Source organism: Dysidea avara, chromosome 5, assembly GCF_963678975.1.
Source record: "Dysidea avara chromosome 5, odDysAvar1.4, whole genome shotgun sequence".
Lineage (NCBI taxonomy): Eukaryota > Metazoa > Porifera > Demospongiae > Dictyoceratida > Dysideidae > Dysidea > Dysidea avara.
In genome coordinates this window covers 41,600,663-41,619,081 of record NC_089276.1, presented here as the reverse complement: position 1 = coordinate 41,619,081, position 18,419 = coordinate 41,600,663, and the positions used below count along the sequence as shown (strand labels likewise).

General features: G+C 40.4%; 2 protein-coding genes across 7 annotated transcripts in view; one reads left to right on the top strand and one right to left on the bottom strand.

The window, feature by feature from the left end:
- LOC136255528 (uncharacterized) overlaps positions 1–18,419 on the top strand; it is a 133,786-nt gene that overhangs the window by 31,575 nt on the left and 83,792 nt on the right. The window contains exon 3 of the mRNA XM_066048317.1: positions 16,546–16,629. Coding sequence (XP_065904389.1) covers positions 16,546–16,629 — 84 coding nt within the window. The remainder of the gene's footprint in view (positions 1–16,545; positions 16,630–18,419) is intronic.
- On the bottom strand, positions 8,600–11,268 carry LOC136256292 (uncharacterized). 6 transcript variants are annotated; one of them, XR_010701429.1, is made up of 8 exons: positions 10,567–11,266; positions 10,125–10,518; positions 9,919–10,074; positions 9,807–9,871; positions 9,719–9,746; positions 9,536–9,668; positions 9,051–9,115; positions 8,607–8,991 (listed from the first exon to the last, which is right to left on the bottom strand). XR_010701429.1 is itself a non-coding variant. In XM_066049212.1 (8 exons), the coding sequence occupies exons 3-8, from the start codon at positions 10,133–10,135 to the stop codon at positions 8,916–8,918; spliced, it is 378 nt and encodes a 125-aa protein (XP_065905284.1). In that variant the 5' UTR covers positions 10,136–10,229; positions 10,356–10,518; positions 10,567–11,262; the 3' UTR covers positions 8,619–8,915. The 6 variants fall into 6 exon arrangements, 3 of the variants coding, with proteins under 3 accessions (XP_065905286.1, XP_065905284.1, XP_065905285.1); XR_010701428.1 differs by having other exon boundaries at positions 8,611–8,991; positions 9,807–10,074; positions 10,125–10,229; positions 10,356–10,518; positions 10,567–11,263; XM_066049212.1 differs by lacking the exon at positions 9,919–10,074 and having other exon boundaries at positions 8,619–8,991; positions 10,125–10,229; positions 10,356–10,518; positions 10,567–11,262.

Genomic DNA, 18,419 nt, shown 5'->3' with positions numbered 1-18,419 from the left:
TTATTCTGTAATGGAGTTTGCCTCAGTTGTTTGGGACCCCTGTTATAATGTTGATGTAGACAAATTGGAAAAAATCCAGCGTAGAGCAGCCAGGTGGGTCATCAGTGATTACAACAGAACTAGCTCCGTGACACAAATATTAAATCAACTATCCTGGCCTACCCTACGGACACGACGAAAGATATCTAGACTGCAACTGCTCCACAAAATCCTCCATCAAGACATATCCCTATCAATTCCCCCATATTATCAATCTGTAGAGAGACAAACAAGACACTATCATCCCTTGCATTTTATCCTGCCCACACCATCAACAACATCTTATCAACAATCATTTTACTCAAGATCAATCAAAGAATGGAATGAACTGCCTGTATTTATTATAGAGATGACAAACTATGATGAGTTTACAACTAACTTGATATCACACTTTACAAACAATCAACACCACATTAGTTAGTGGGGTCTTACCATGGTAAGATATGCTTGTGCTTTTACTTCTCTTGAACAATCACTCAGATTACGCTTTATAAAATTTAAAGTATTAGATGCTTTCTTAGCTATGTTTGCTATGTGTGACGACCATGACAATGCCTAGATACACTACTGATAGTTTGTCAGTAATGTCCAGTGATTTCAAGGAAAGCTGTGTCTTGCTGGCAATCCTTTCAGTTTGACTCCTTCTGGTTGGACTGTCCTGTCACCTGCTACAATGTGTCCAAGGTACACACAATGCTGCATATCATACTAATGCTTGCTTGGTTTTGCATCTCTCTTAAATGTAACAAGTTGATGTTGTGCTACTTCTAAAAACCAGGCGCCGTGCAGCTATAAACCAATAAGTTTTTGGTTATGCAATAATACATAATTAACTTATTGTAATTCTCAGATTTCATAATTCATGAAATTTTTGTAATTCTCAGATTTCATAATTCATGAAATTTTTGTAATTTCTCAATTACGTTGCTATACATTGCTAAGGAAGCGTTTGTTAAACAAACCGCTTTTAACAACATATTACGCACAGAAGTATCTTCTAAACTGTTTTATAGTTTGGCTATTGTGTTTTTTCCCACAGATTCTCTTGACAAAGCCTCAAAGCTGCTCTTCATTTTCATTCGCGTATGTAGGGGATACGCCCCCTTCCCAACTCGAAGGGATAGGCTATTTCTGGTAGTCTACGAGGCTAGCACTGTTGTTTCTCAATTGTTAAATGCCTGTAAAACCGGACAGGAAGGTAATTCACTAAGTCTGAGGAGAGTCGCCACACCCGTATTTCAGACTGGCGAAAAGAAACCACCTCAGAGCAAAGTTTACCTGTGCGGAAGTTTAGTATAGCCTTCTTTTTGCTTTTACTTCTTACGTAAAAGCTGCTTTTACCATTATTAAACGATTTTGCTCACATGGGTGCGTATGGACAAACATACAGTGGTCCCTCGGTTATCTGGCCATTGATTAACCGAACTTTCGGCTATCCGAACTGTAGCGATGACTGCTCTATTAGAGTATTATATATAAGGTGTGCGTCCTATTAGAGTCAGGCTCTGTATATAAATTAACTGGCTACGATTACGCATTACGACGACACCCACTACCTACCTAGGTTTGCCCCCCATGCTGGGTAAGGGATTAGATTAGATTATCCATTTTTGTCAAAAGACAAGGGTACACAAAAAGCTAAGCCTGTAAACGTGCTCCCCTTCACAAAAAGCACATACAAAACAACACACACACATGTACACTGAATAAAAAACAAACAAACAAACAAAAAAACACTAAACAGATGTATTAAAAGCTTATACAAAACTGAAGACATATAGTGGATTGCTCGTTACTGCACGCCCACGGCCTCCCCAACGGCTCACGTGACCTCAGTAGGCTTGGGTGAGACACGTGGGCGTCAGTGCCCACTGTACCCAGAGGCTGGGTTGCTATGCAATCCAGGCCTTACCCAAGCAACGGAGGTTTCTTTAATTTGTTTTAGTTTGTTTGTTTGCTTACCCTTTGCTTTGACCCCTCAATCATATGTGCTCTGGATTCGGGTCCTGTCAAACACTCAGCATATTTCCCTCACTTAACCATATGTATGCACCACCATTTTGTCCCACTGTGATTAGCATACTATTAGCAACTTTTCAACAACGCAGGAGCTTCCGAAACTAAACAATCAACTCTACTGTCTATATACACCCCCTTTTTGTCATATCGTGTACTTAACAACATCCATATACCATTTACCAATTAACCCTAACATACCCGTTAATATTTGGAAATAGCCTTCTGAGTAAAAGGCTTTTTGCGACACATGTACCGTACTGGTAAACTATTGTATAAATGAAGTGCCATCATTTAACATACTGTAATCCATCCCTGTCACTTTTATGTCAATGCTTATTTTTGCTGTGTAAAATGTCTGTGGGATGATTTTTAAAGGCAGAATTTTGGACGGCACATGAAACATTCACCACGATCCCTACCTAAACGGTACGACTGTACTGTTTGATACAAGTACTGTACTAATTGTATTGTCACCATACACCTGTACCAATGTCAGAGTCCCTTTTAGAGTCCATGGTGGTGTCCAATGATCATGTTACCGCAACTGCCCAATGCTCTGAATGTCAAAGTAAAGAAATATGCCCAGTGCTCTAAATGTCAAAACGAAGAAATTCGATGGTACTCCCACTGGCACCAAGGTAATCTCATCTTGTTCAAACTCATTAGGTTTGTCGCTGTAGATTCTCAGTAAACAGTCCTGGGTGCTTCTGCCCATGACATACTGGGGTCTAACCTGACCATTGTATGTATATACACTTTGTTGTGTCTCGTAATTCAGTGTAACCTGTATTGGTACTTCCCAACACTTTTGCTCCTTGCACATTCTTTTGTGGTACATTTCATTAACTTGTATGTGCTATATGGCTCAATACATCGCTTTATCTAGCCTAGTTGTCCACCATCATTATACTAAAAATGGAAAGAACACTGATAACTCAGTCGTGTGCTTAATGACTTCCCTCTTTCAAAGATCAGTATTGCATTTTCTATACACGTATGGCCTTAACTTGTTTCGCACCTCTCACCTAGATTGCTACCTCTCTCTAGCACTCTATTTATACTGTCCCGAATTACTTTCAGCTCATGTCAACGACCCCAAACTAACACTTGATTGCCCTGTCAAGAGCTGGGATTGCATGCACCAGTAAATAGTGAGTGGGCTTGACCTAGCACATGATGGCTAAAAGGGGAGGGGTGTTTATCGATGTAATAACTGTGCTGAAATTGTAGTGATGATGTGATGTTATGCATTGAGCCTACCTCCATGTACACCACCTGCTTGACTAGATAGATGCTATCAGCATCATGGGGCGAGCCTGTGTAGTTGTAATTGTGCTGTATATGATCTGGTGACTGTATGGCATTGTTTCTGTTATGTAGGTAGTGAGGCAGTGGCAGTCATTACATATATTGGAACATGTTCCTCCGGTAATGAATAACTACATCAATATTACCATGTAACTATTTGAATTTTGTTTATATACCACCACATTTTATGGTTGGAAGTGTCGGGGACTGTGCATTCAGTTCAAATGGTGAGTAATCTGGTGGCTCTTCATCACTGTTGTCACTAGGTGCTATCAATGTCATCATCCAGTTGTAAATAGTCTGGATCATCACCGTGAAAGTGCGCATTATCTTGTAGTTGCGTGTTTGCGCTTCCGCTGCTATCGAAGATCCAAAAAACGTGTGGGCAGCCTCTTAGTTGGTATTCATTCAAAGGAAGTAATCTCTATCCATTGTAATACAAGTCTTGAAGAATCACCATGACATTGATGATGAGTCAATGACTGACAGCAAAACCGGAAGTTCAGTAATCCATGCCGTTTAACTTCCGTGTAATAAGCTCAGTAACCTACGCTGTTTAACTTTGCCGTGACCTCCACAATGACCAGAACCAATAAGAAAGTCCAGTAATCTACACCGTTAATTACATCTGTGACATTGACGATGACTGACACTACTTTGTATATTATTGCGTCCTTGTGTAACACCAAAGAACTTGTACGGTTTGTTTTTTTATATTTAATTATGAAGTTGCCGTGTAATGAACGATGACTGGAAGTTTTCGTATTTGATCGTAAATTGCCGTGTAATTGATGATGACTTATGGCTCTCTTGCTAGTGTGGGGCTTGCCCCCAATAACTGACCTACGTGGTAGGTAAGTTGTCCTATAAGTGCAACATACATCGACCAATTTCTGTCCTGATGAGTGCTGACCCTAGCAACAAGGGTAGGTTAAGTTACATGCCAACCAGGCACTGTGCAGCTTTTGAGTGTTACTGACACAGTGAACAGCTACTGTATCCACTTTCAGTCTACCGGATGGCCAAAATTGGGATCACGAAACAACTACCCAGGGGGAATGTGGCATTACCATATCGTCCTGGGAGCTCATCTGCTCTAAGTGATTCACACATTTTGATGTACTGTAGGTGATTACTATATAGCTCGCTGTCACACACGTGAATGTAAATTCTGAATTTACTCATGTTAGTATGCTTTTGGACTATTGGAACTTCCAATCCCTTTACAAGGTCTACTAATTGGAGACTTCCGGGCAGTTGATGCTAGGGTGCGGCACGGCACTATACACAATAGAAACACATGGCTGCATCGTGCGATGCCTTGTAACCTTCGTGACATTCATTACGAATCAGTGTGTGACCCCTTTTAGCATGATGGGTCACTGCTTTAGTTGGTGAGCGATGTCATGTCACCGGTAAATAAGCCAGATGACGAATGGAAGGCGACTTTTTCTCGCATGAAATATACCGAATACTTGTCGTCAGGTGTTTACAACTGATTGGTGACCGTATGCTGACTTTAAACTTTTATACAAGGATCTCGGGTGAGACTATATTGGATTCTCATCACCCACGCCGTTTATCACTTCCCAGTTTAGCTGCATGGCATTCTTCGACTGCTGGCGCGTTAACTCAGCATGTAATTGATGATCTTCGTTGGCCTTCCTGGCATGTTAGCTCCCCATATAGTCCACTTACCGTATACTATGCTATTGTAGAACTGAATATGCTAACAATAGTATCACACATTAACACCGTCCACCCAAAGTGGTAAGAAACGGGAAGTGTGGTAGGGATAGTTTCGTAGGATTTTTTTTTTGACACATCGATGCGATTAACTTGGCCACCGGTAGCTACATGCAGGATACTGGTGGACCTTCAGCATCCTTAAAGTGTGCAGCCTTTATAATAATCAAATTCTAAATAAATGTAATTGACGACTATCACGGTTTACTGGTCTTCCTTGACTGCTGGTATGTCAGCTCAGCATATAATGAACAATCTTTGCGGTTCGGTTGCCCTTCCTTGACTGGTGGCACATGAGCTCAGCACATAATCGACCATCTTCGTGGTTGAACTTGCCTTCCTCGACTGCTAGCACATTTCAGCACGTAATTGACCATCTTCGCGGTTGAGCCGGTTTTCCTTGACTGCTGGCCCGTTAGCTCAGCACGTAATGAACCGGCCATCTTCGCGGTTGAACTTGCCTTCCTCGATTGCTAGTACATTAATTCAGCACGTAATGGATGATCTTCGCGATTGAGCTGGCCTTCCTTGACTACTGGCACGTTAGCTCAGCACTTAATCGACCATCTTCGCAGTTGAGCTGGCCTTGCTTTCGACTGCTGGCATGCTAGCTCAGCACATAATCGACCATCTTCGCGGTTGAGCTGGTCTTCCTTGACTGCTGGCACGTTAGCTCAGTACGTAACACTGCGTAATGGACTATCTTCGCGGTTGAGCTGGCTTTCCTTGACTGCTGGCACGTTAGCTTAGCACGTAATCGACCATCTTCATGGTTGAGCTGGCCTTGCTTTGACTACTGGCACGTTAGCTCAGCACTTAATCGACCATCTTCGCAGTTGAGCTGGCCTTGCTTTCGACTGCTGGCATGCTAGCTCAGCACATAATCGACCATCTTCGCGGTTGAGCTGGTCTTCCTTGACTGCTGGCACGTTAGCTCAGTACGTAACACTGCGTAATGGACTATCTTCGCGGTTGAGCTGGCTTTCCTTGACTGCTGGCACGTTAGCTTAGCACGTAATCGACCATCTTCATGGTTGAGTTGGCCTTGCTTTGACTGCTGGCACGTTAGCTCAGCACCTAATCGACCATCTTCGCAGTTGAGCTGGCCTTGCTTTCGACTGCTGGCACGTTAGCTCAGCACGTAATCGACCATCTTCGCAGTTGAGCTGGCCTTGCTTTCGACTGCTGGCACGTTAGCTCAGCACGTAATCGACCATCTTCGCGGTTGAGCTGGTCTTCCTTGACTGCTGGCACGTTAGCTCAGTACGTAACACTGCGTAATCGACTATCTTCGTGGTTGAGCTGGCGTTCTTTGACTGCTGGCACGTTATATCCTCGACGATTTTCGATTAACGCTTACGGGCCCAGCACCCCTATTATTTCTAGTCTAATTGTGGTTTCGATACCATCCTGCGTCATTTGACCCTTTCACAGCCCCCGCCTTTATCCCTCGCTCTTTCGCCACGTGAACACAACTGTGTTGTCATCCCTCAGCCATATGGCTACAGGGAGAACCCTTTGAGGCGGGGGCTTCTACTTACCTCGTGACGGTTGGTGGCAAAGCGAGTCAGTCTCGGTTGTCCGACTCCGGTCTTGTGAGGCCTTCACTAAGCTACTCTCGGCCTGACTCCTATTTTCTTGAGCAGCGTCTTTGCTGACAATTTTCTGTCATCCTCAGTCTCTACTCCGTTCCTCGTTATCTGCTGTAGCCAACTGACTATCTCACACAAGTGTCTTCCTCTTGTTGCTATCGCTCTTCTACTGTACTGTCTCACTGAAAGAAAACTAGTTCGCACTTCTGCTCATGTATGCTTATTGTTCCGTGCACGTGATGCCGGATAGCCTGCCACCATTTCCGTCCTCTACCTCCGTGACACTGCTACGATCGGCCAGTTAACCTGGGTTAAACTGCGTCTAACCCTCATTGAATGGGCTGTGTTTATCCGAACTTTTCGATTATCTGAACACACCCAGGGCCCAACGAGTTTGGATAATCGAGGGACCACTGTAGGTAGATAGGTACACACACACACACACACACTTTTACGAAAACAATTCCAGGTTCGCGACCACAGCCAGCCTTTGACCGGCTGTAGGCGCGCGCCACTGTAGGTAGATAGGTACACACACACACACACACACTTTTACGAAAACAATTCCAGGTTCGCGCCCACAGCCAGCCTTTAACCGGCTGTAGGCGCATGCCACTGTAGGTAGATAGGTACACACACACACACACACACACACACACACACACACACACACACACTTTTACGAAAACAATTCCAGGTTCGCGCCTACAGCCAGCATTTGACCGGCTGTAGGCGCGCCTGGTTTAACAAAAAGGAAATGAATAAGGTCAGGGTGAAACAAGGTGTGAAATTCAAGGTGGCAGCCAAGAAATGGCTGTGATGGTAGGTTACTGGTAAGAATTTTAATAACGACAATTCAGGTGAATTTGGTACTGCTGGATCTTGGCACAAAATTCACCTGAATTATCGTTATTAAAATTTTTACCATTAACTTACCATCACAGCCATTTCTTGGCTGCCACCTTGGATTTTTCATCTTTTTTCACCATAACCTTTTCAAGGGCCACACTCCTTTTTTACAGCTTGGCTGTTTTTGATTAGATTTCACTTCTTTTTGTATTTGTATACCCCAAAGCCGGCCTATGGCCAGCTTTGGGGCTTTTTAACCTATATTTTTTTCTTTACCACAGGAAAAAGAAAAAGATGAAGCAGATTTTATAAATACTTTAACTCATTCTGTAAATCTACAAATTATATATATATAAATAATGCATATCAAGACTCACGGTAGTGAGTCGCGCGGCCAAGAAACTACAAAGCGCACGCCCAATTAAAAGACGCGCGGCCACTACTGTGAGTTATTTACGTGTAGGGCCGGTTTCGCAATATCAGTCCTAAATTACGCAACATCTCTCAATAGATTTGTATTGCGTTACGTGATAAAAAATCTTTAGGAGTCGTTATCATCATCATCATCATAGTTTTCTTGCGACCTCGCTAAAATAAAAAAAGTAACCATCGCAAAATAAAAAATAGGCGTATTTCACTTTATTTCTCTACCTTATGTTACAACTACTGTCACGTTATACCAGTCAACCAGTCAACATAGCCGTATTTGTATAGTCCATCTAGCACTGACATTATCCAATCCTGGTTTGCCTATACGCGTATTTTCTTCAATCAACCTCTAATCCCTACAATAACTTTTAAAGACACGACGTGGACACAAACTCTAATGCCTGATAAACAAGTTGTGACAGCGTGCTGAACCGTTAGTTCCCTAGGGATGGCGTTTTAAGCAGAAATCTTTTAAATTCCAATTAGTACCACACCCCATGTGAGCGTTTATAAATCGCCAGTTGTCTTATGGTTTGAAGAACAAAATCACTAGCGAAGGTGCTTTAAGCATACTCTTCACTTCTCTATTTACATGTAATTTTTAATAGATTAACCACAAAGGCCGATAAGGTGAATACAAAAGGTAACAAGCCTTTAGGGGTTACCACCTCTATGTAGTGTGTACCATGTAGCTTGTGTTGTGGCTTTCATTAAGTATTATGCACACACAAATGGTGCAACAAAATTTTGTAATGGATTGCTCGAATGTGGTTGGTGGTGTTGTGGCTCAAATGTGGTTCGTGGTTTGCCAGTGACCATGTATGAGTTGGGGTTGGTCCACACAACTTACACAATATTCAAATTTCATGATGGCCATGATAATTTCTTGCCATATGGTAAACATACAACAATGTGTAACAACGTTAATTAACATCACATCAAGACTTGATTAAAAATAGTTCCAACAATAGTGATGATTTCTTGTATGTCAGCATGACGATACTGAGACCTGTAAAAGAATAAGCAGGCACTGAAGTTAACCTTAAATTAAACACTCATGCAACTGACCTGGAACATCGGTCGCAACACCAAAAACACTTGTTTCGATATCTGATGACACAATCCAGCAGGCACTGAATTAAAAGAGAATGTACAAAAAATCAATATGCCGGGCTGTGTCAATAATAGCATGGATAATCAAAATGAACAAAAATTATATCCCAGGCTAAGTGAATGAATAACATAACTGTTGGGTAAGCATGTTAAACTAGAACATTAGGACATTAGTCAAACAAAAGTACGTTATCACAACTTGGTCATAATACAATGTTTGTACCACTGGACTTCACACTGGTTGCCCAAAAATTGTGCCATTCCGGGACAACAGCGTAATATTATGAAACAAATAGTTACTACAACACAGAAGGCTTACTGTTGCACTGTCTACACTGATATACCATAATTTAAAAACATAACAGGTGGGCATTAAATACAATACACTTAATATCTTAGTACTAGGAAAAAATCACTAACATCACAACATGTAAACTGACCTGGAAATTAACACCCTTGATGCCACTACAGTCTACACTGGATACTTGTTCGAACCCATCAACACTATGCCTGATACATCTGAGTAGACTGACCTGCAAATTCACATCACTTGTATACAGTGATAATTGATAACTGCAAAAGCAACAATTGCAATAATACAATTCTTCTGTACGTCAACTGACCTGAAATCATGACACTCAATACTGAGACCTGTAAAAGAATAAGCAGGCACTGAAGTCAACCTTAAATTAAACACACATGCAAACTGACCTGGAACATTGGTCGCAACACCAAAGACATCTGTTTCGATATCTGACGAAACAATCCAGCAGGCACTGAATTAAAAAGAGAATGTGCAAAAAATCAATATGCCAGGCTGTACCAATAAAGGATGAATAATCAAAATGAACTAAAAATATATATCCCATATGCAGGTTAAGTGAGTAACATAACTGTTGGGTAAGCATGTAAACCAGAACATTTGGTCATTAGTCAAACGAAAGTACGCTATCACAAACTGGTCACTGATAATTGATAACTACAAAAAGAACAATTGCGATAATACAATTCCTCTGAATGTCAACTGACCTGAAATTCATGACACCTGTATCTTTGTTCCTGCATGGTCTCAACTTACATATGTACCATGATCACATTCAACTACTAGTGGATAAACCAGTATGACCAGATGGCCTGCAAAAACCAACAAGCAGGTGTTAAATACAATACACATACCTAAAGCCTGGAATATGAAAAATATTATATAAGCATTATTCCACACTGATATAGTAATAGATTATAGGATGTTGTGGAACTTGCCTAAACGTGTAAACTTGAACATGAGGACAACTGCATAATCTGGACACTTGGAATTGTCCAATACCTGATGAGCCGCAAGTAGGTACTAATGACATTCACTTCAACATTTTATCCCAGCTGAGTGAATCTCTTGTAACTGAGTAAAAAGGTGTTTATTTTCCACCTGCAACCAAAGTTCTACATTTCTGTGGTTGGGTGTACATAAACTGACCTGGAAAATCAGTATGCCATAGGGGTATGGAAATGGTTCCTTTCCTTCTGTTGTGACATTACTTACAGCTGACTGGTAAATGATCATCGATGTCCCCATGGACCCCAACAATGAGTATACCAATAACTTCACAAGTTGGAATGAATTTCCTTTCAACATGTGGTGGCTGAATGAATTTCCTTTCAACATCTGGTGGACAGGTCCAAAAACCCTATCGCACAAACACGGTGAATCAGTGTGTGGCGATGTGACACGTTGCACAAACTTCACTCCTCGTTTCGTTAGCATTCAAGACCGGCATATATCATAGAGTCCCTCAGTATTCTTGCCGGACTCTTACTTTTTCAAGCGTTGCTCAAGCGATGTAGTTTCTCACGAGGGGCTCGAGTTTCTCAGTAAAGTCGAGCCGATTAAAGTACGCCTCACCATCCAGTTACATTCTTAAACCATTCAATTTAAAACCACGTATCATGAGTGTCCGCTTAAGGTAATTAGGGACTTTCCACGAGATTTCCCCTAAATAGATCACGTGTTAGTTGTCAATTTGGTGGATTCTGGTGGTATACATGGTTCAACAATGCGGTAAGTGTAGTATAAGCTGTCAATGAATAATTGTTTGTGCACTGCTAAACTAAGTTATTTTTGTGTGATAAGCATGCTTGAGGAAGGGTCTGGGGGACGAGACTAATGTTTTGACATCAGTTGATGGACAGCAGTTGATGATGGCCAGGCAAAGAACTGCGAGAAGAACTACTATGATAGTATGATAGTAGGGAAAAATTCCCACCCCTATAGCTCTGCCTAGGGGCATTAACTAGCATTATCCACAGCTACAGTATTAAGTTGCTGATATGTACATTCAGGCCAAGAATAAAGGTGAAAGTGGTAGTAAGGCTCAATCCTATTATTCTGCTGAACAGGCAAGAGAGTCTGGGACTCTGGGGACATGTTCCCTCAGGAAAGTACAAGTACTACAACTTTTTTGTTTTAATTGCTTCATCAAGTATAAAAATTTCAGTCAAAAGGTGATGATCGAGCTCTGGTCTTATGCACTGGTTGGAGTGGTTGTATCGATACTGCACTGTGACATCCTTGAGGGGTTAGTGCTGGCATTGTCCATGGCAATACTATTCCATCTCCCCGAGTCTTGATGATTGAGTCCTCCATTCCTTTCTCTGCTGCTCCAATCCTGAAGTTGTGACCACAGTCAAAAGGTGACGATCGAGGCTCTGGTCTTGCATCTATACTGTACTGCAACACCCTTGAGGGGTTAGTACCGGCATTGTCCATCGCAATACTGTTCCATCTCCCATATACAAGTCTTGATGGTTGAGTCCTCTATTCCTTTCTCTGCTGCTCTAATCCTGAAGTTGTGACCAAAATATTAAAAAATGGTTATAACATGATAAATGATTATGATGATAACAATTACAAATGTATTTATAGCTGTGTAGCAACTGTGAACTAATTAGGCACTTGCAAGTTTAATTAGGTGTCTGAAGCATTTAACATGCACAGATATGAGATATATTCATGACGTGCAGGCAGTAAAGATAAATTTACTCTAATAGAACAGTCATACTACACTGTAATTTCATACTTCCGAATTTACGGTGTTATGAAACAATCATTATTATGTATGGATTTTACTAACTCTCCAAGATAATATTCTGCATTAATGTTAATTGCTCATTTCCAAAAAATTACCTTTTAAACCAAATGTAGAGTCTATCACTGACAAAAATGAGTGATATCCACCCCAAAAACACCTTCACTGTAAAAAAGGCGCGCCCAAGAAACTACAAGTACCTGGAACCCAATGTAAAAAAACAAAAAGAAAAATCAGCTTAGCTGAAGTGAAAAGTAACTGGTAACTTAAAGAGCTGATATCTGAAGCGGCCAAGAATACAATTACTAAAGTTTAATCCATGCAAGAACACCTTGGCTATAAAACAGGTGTATACATGAAAGTAACTGGCAACTGAAATGGCTGATATCTGAAGCGGCCAAGAATGAATGGTCATATACAACTAATTCAAAAATTTAACACTGAACCTTTATAATTCAGCTGTGTTCTATATTCACTCTTGCTGCATCGTAAAGTAATTTCTTTTAACTCTAATTGGCTGGTAATTTGGCCGCCTTTTAGTAATTGTATTCTTGGCCGCTTCAGATATCAGCTCTTTAAGTTACCAGTTACTTTTCACTTCAGCTAAGCTGATTTTTCTTTTTGTTTTTTTACATTGGGTTCCAGGTACTTGTAGTTTCTTGGGCACGCCTTTTTTATAGCGAAGGTGTTTTTGGGGTGGTATTTATTACATGTTAATTAATCTCCACAGGATAATTTGCAGCTGATCTCTCTACTGGGTGACTTGAAATGTAGCTGAACTCTCTACAGGGTGATTGAACTCTTTACAGGATTCTCTCTGCAGGGTGACTTGACTCTAGCTGAACTCTCTAAAAGGTGACTTCTTCTAGCTGAGCTCTCTACAGGGTGATCTTTTCATAGCTGAACTCTCTACAGGATGATTTGTTTGCAGCTGAACTCTCTACATGATGATTTCTTTGTAGCTGAACTCTCTACAGGGTGAATTGCTTGTAGCTGAACTCTCCATAGGGTGATCTATTCATAGCTGAACTCTCTACAGAGTGATCTGTTTGTAGCTGAACTTTCTACAAGCTACAGTATCTTCTTCTAGCTGATCTCTTTACAGCGTGAATTGTTTGTATCTGAACACTCTACAGGGTGATCTGTTCGTAGCTGACCTCTCTACAGGGTGATTTGTTTGCAGCTGAACTCTCTGCATGATGGTTTCTTTGCAGCTGAATTCTCTACAAGGTAACTTCTTCTAGCTGATCTCTCTACAGGATGACTTGTTTGTAGCTGAACTATCTGCAGGGTGATTCTTTGTAGCTGAACTCTCTACAATTTGATCCTTCTAGCTGATCTCTCTACAGGATGACTTGTTTCTAGCTGAATTCTCTAAAGGGTGACTTATTTGCAGCTGAACTCTCTACATGGTAACTTCTTCTAGCTGATCCCTGTACAGGGCTGTTATGATTTAGATAATAATAATAATAATAATACAGTGACATTTGTAATAAAAAGAGCTTCGGGGTGATGAGATTCAAAGTCCCCACAGTGGTACAATATGCCAGAAGGTGAGATGGGAATGAAAAAGGAAGGGTGTGGTGAAGTGTAGTTGTCACCCTATAGCTTAAAAATCAACAACAGGTAAAGTGAACACCTATTTATACCTATAATGTTTATCAGTCAGATAGGCTACATAAGATGTCACTCTAGATAATATAGGATATGCTTGGTCAGTGTTGTACTTTCCACGCATGGTGTACAGCATATGTGTGGTTGTATTCCTGGCCATACATGGTAGTACTCCTGGGTATGTGTGGCAGATCTCATGTTGATGTGTGGCAACACTTGTGGTAATGTGAAGTTCTAAATGGACTGTACTGTAAATGCTGAAACACTACTAGTGTTTATGTCCTTCAGACTTTATCAATAACAGTTCTCATAAACTGAACTGTAGGTTTTAACTGTGGCAGGTGACCAGAAATTAAGGTATGACTTGGTGTGGCGTAAATTAACTTCAGTTGGAAGTGTGTCAGAAGAGGCTCTTAAAATGAATGACAACTGGCCAGGATGGAGACCAGATAACAATTGGTTCCAAGTCCGACAGGTTGTTTCCAGCTTAGCAGATTCTTCAAATTTTGACTGCACTAAAACTGTCTGAAGATGGTCATGACAAGCTGATTTAGTGCCATTTAATAACTGACTCATAGCTTTTTCAAATAAAGAGATCAGGCAGATGGTAATGCAGTAAGTTGTTTCTTAGCTGCCATCAGAATAGAGTATTCATTGTTCTGAATTTGTAAAAAAACTCTAACACAGGTGTAGATGTACATCCAGTTCCTGAAGTTGAGGATCTGATGAAGCACTTACAGAAGACAGTAAATTAAATTTTGCTTCTCTGGATATAGAGGATACACTGGGGCAGCAAATTCCTGGATAATAAAGTACAACACAGGCAGAGCTTTGTGGGAATTTTAGCCATTTCTTCCAATAGCAAGTAGCAATAGAATCCATTTTTTGATATAGCAGAAGGTAAAACTGCATCCACACATAAATGGAACCGCAGTAAGGAAGGAATATAGTTTCGGTAAATCCATAGTTTATATTCCCCACAAATAGAAAGGGCATCAGCTACTGTTAATAATTGTGAAAGTCGTGTATTCATTCGTTTGTTTGCAGCCTTCTTGGTAGCACTCAGGGAAACATCAATAAGTTTGCCCAAAAGTTTTGTTCCTCCTTCTGTAATAGAATGAGTAGTACCCTTTGACAAAGGTATGCCTTTTTGCAAATGCTTGGAACCATCAAACATGTAAGACACACACTTTTGTGGCTTAAACGATAGATCCAAATCACCAGCTCTCTGGTCCACAGCTTGAAGAACAGATACATGGGTACCAAATTCATTAGATATCAATGTAACATCGTCCGCATAGCCTTTAACTGAGTGTTCTGTAGAGGTAATCAATTTTGGGGAGGACTTCCAATTAACCTTGATAGTGGCTGGTTTTACATTCAAAGGTACAAACTTTCTAGCTCTTTTCGACCATGACTTCCATTCAACTGAATTTAAGATCCACTACTTCTGACACTTCACAGTCATTATCTCCGCTATACAGAATCTTACAAGATCCATCTGAAAAATACTCCTGCACTTGAGCTTTTTACCACCCCAGAAACTCATCACCATCCTCAGTCCACTGTACATATAAAAGGTGTTAATAGGGGGGAAGCATTTCAGTACCCTCAACAAGTAGGTGTAGCTTATAACTATTAGCACTGTTTAGTGACACTGCCAATTTCAACAATGGGTTAAATACTAGAAGGAACACAATCGGAGAAAGCGTATCTCCCTGGAAAACTCCTCATCAGAATGGTATTGGAACAGTTTGCAAGACTTACTTATGACAACAAAGTATACAGTTGGGAGTAAAATGACTGGATATAGTTGATAAAAGGTGAAGGCACCTTGACTGCATTCAACATATAAAAGATTAACTGATGGGAGCTTTTTAAATGTCTGAGCTTTATATGGGCTAATCCCCAACATGTGGGGGGGCAGTCTCACTTTGTAGAAGATTATTAAACAATGTAGCCATAGAATGATGACTAGATGGAAGATGAGAGAGATGATAGTAAGTAATACCTTCCATTCTCGGAGCTGACTGCATAGAGCAGTGCCTCGGTGTACATTTCACTAAGCCAAGTGTAATATTCTCAACATTAAACAATGTGGGATCACAATCAGGTATAGACTCACTGGCTCAATCTGGCAAATAGCCATTATAAGTAACTGTATCATCTGAATAAGTCGCTTGTTACATTGTACTTCCTGGTCATCTGGCTCAGAGCGATTTTCGATAATCAGGATATCAGAAAGTGTTTATATAATCTATTTCTAGTTGTAGAATGAACTGATAGGATTAGTTAAGCTAATTTTAGCTATTTACAATGTCATGCACACAATCAATCATGCTGTCTTAGTGGAGTCGTGTGTAAATAGCTTCGTGATTAGACGATCAGTAAGTGTTTATTCAGTATATTTCTAGCCGTAGAATGAACTGGTAGGATTAGTTTGGCTGGTTTTAGCAATTTACAGTGTGTTGTTTTGGTAATATTCCGGAAAATAAATTCTCCACATAACTGTACTGTATTTTCCAAATTAGCTGCATAACTGTTCTGTATGACTCATACAGTACAGTTATGCATCTAATTAGTACTGTATGGATAATACAATTCACGGCATCACTTTTGATCCTCCCACACAAAGTCCAATAGTATTATGAATATAAATCATGTACGTTTGTTTTAGTACAATCACTGTAATAGTGCAAAACCATACAATGGTGCTTTTCAACAATTGTTGGATTTCATATGGTATCATTTTACAGGATCAAGTCAGTCAACAGTTTCTACTTCATCAAGTACTCCTGCTAGACAAGATGGTGGAACAGTTTCTGTCAATCAAGAAGTTGGTATGTGAAACTGTTATTAAATATTATGTTATCCATCTGATTAGCTGCCAGTGGAATTCATTCACTTGTAAATAGTTAACATACTCAGTTTCTTTAGTGGGATGTATACAAGGGAGCAGCAATTCAACCACTGGCCTATTAGTATACCTTAATAGGCTTGAGCCAATTATGCTTTGAAAATAGTATTATTATGCATTTGAATAGTACTAAAAAATCCAGCCTGTTATGCTCAAAATTATGCTTTCAAAATGAATGCCAGAGAGTTGGCTGTCTTGTTAGATTATATCAGTCAGAAATTGACTGCTGTATTAGAGTATATCAACATAGATAACATAGTACAAGTGGGGATTCACAACAGTGACGTCACTACGGGCAATCCTCGTTACGGGTAGGGACTTTGAGTGGCGATATCTCACTAACTCTACTTTGCTTCTTCTTGAATTTACCTTGACACTTTCCTATTCACTATTAGATTAAGTGAGTGTTATCAAATTACAGTGGTTTGCAGCCAGAACTTCTTCGCTATGGTTGCTCAGGCGTGGCACCAATAATTTTTGTGGCGCTATGACTAAAGATTGTGACAATGTACGAGAATTTTTTAAGCAGCAACTAAGTCCCCAATGACTGAAGATTTGTATGAAGGTTATATTTAGTGAAGTGAGGCTGATTCTGAGCCCATAACCAAGACCCATCAAACCCGTAACAAGGTACATAAAACTATTAGTTCGTACAGAAATGACGTCACTGTTGTGAATCCCTACTTGTACTATATTATCTATGATATCGACCTTATTTCCATTTAGAAAACGGTATGTTAGCAATGCTTTGAAGTTCAATTAAAATAGAAGTTTCTATATCATGAAGAGACTCCAACACAAGTCTCTTAGTACTAATTGCTAAGAGACTCGATGGTTGACCATGCGCTAGTTAATTAGTTATCACTATGCACACAAGAAATCATTGTTAACCACTGTCAACAACCTAGTGGCTAGCTAGACTAAAGACTAAGTGCGTATTCTTTACCATCTATACCAGTGAGTTAACTTGACTGGAGTGCCAAGGCCAGGTGTAGGTGCTTTACTTTGCTAGAAAATGGGCTGCCAGCATTGCCACGACACGACAAGCGCCATTACAGTAATGTTGCTAGCTATATGGTCCCTCTTTCACTTCTTTTACACAAGGTATGGTGTAAGGCTGAGCGATACTGCCATTTTATTATCACGATTGAAACAAAAGCCACTATTCACGATACTGAATAGTTCACGATACTTACAAATAAGTCAATCATAGCTGGTGCCACATAGCATATTGCTCAGCATTCCTGCAGGAAGTCCTAATAGGTGATAGCAAACTAGCCACTATCATCCTTGTTTACAGTAACCGTTATTGTAACACATGCTTTGAGGTTGTTATGGTGTTCACACCTCTCTCCAGGGGAAACCAGATGGGTGCACTTTATCATTAACAAGGATTCTTAGCCAAGTACTGCATAACAAATGGATTTTTAATGACAGTAATGTACAGGCATGGTATCACGATAGTTAATAACAAAATATCGCGATATTGATACTTTCAATATATCGCGATATATCGCTAAAACGGTAGTATCGCTCAGCCCTAGTATGGTGAAACCAATCCATTGATGTGTATCACCAGTAAAAGGGTTGTCTTGATCTCAGCGACTGAGCCTTGAGAAGCAGGTAAATTTTTGAGCAGTTTTCCATGCATCCTTTCGTATACTCTTCACTAGCAATAGCATGAGGCATAGCTACAATGTCCTTTTCACTGTT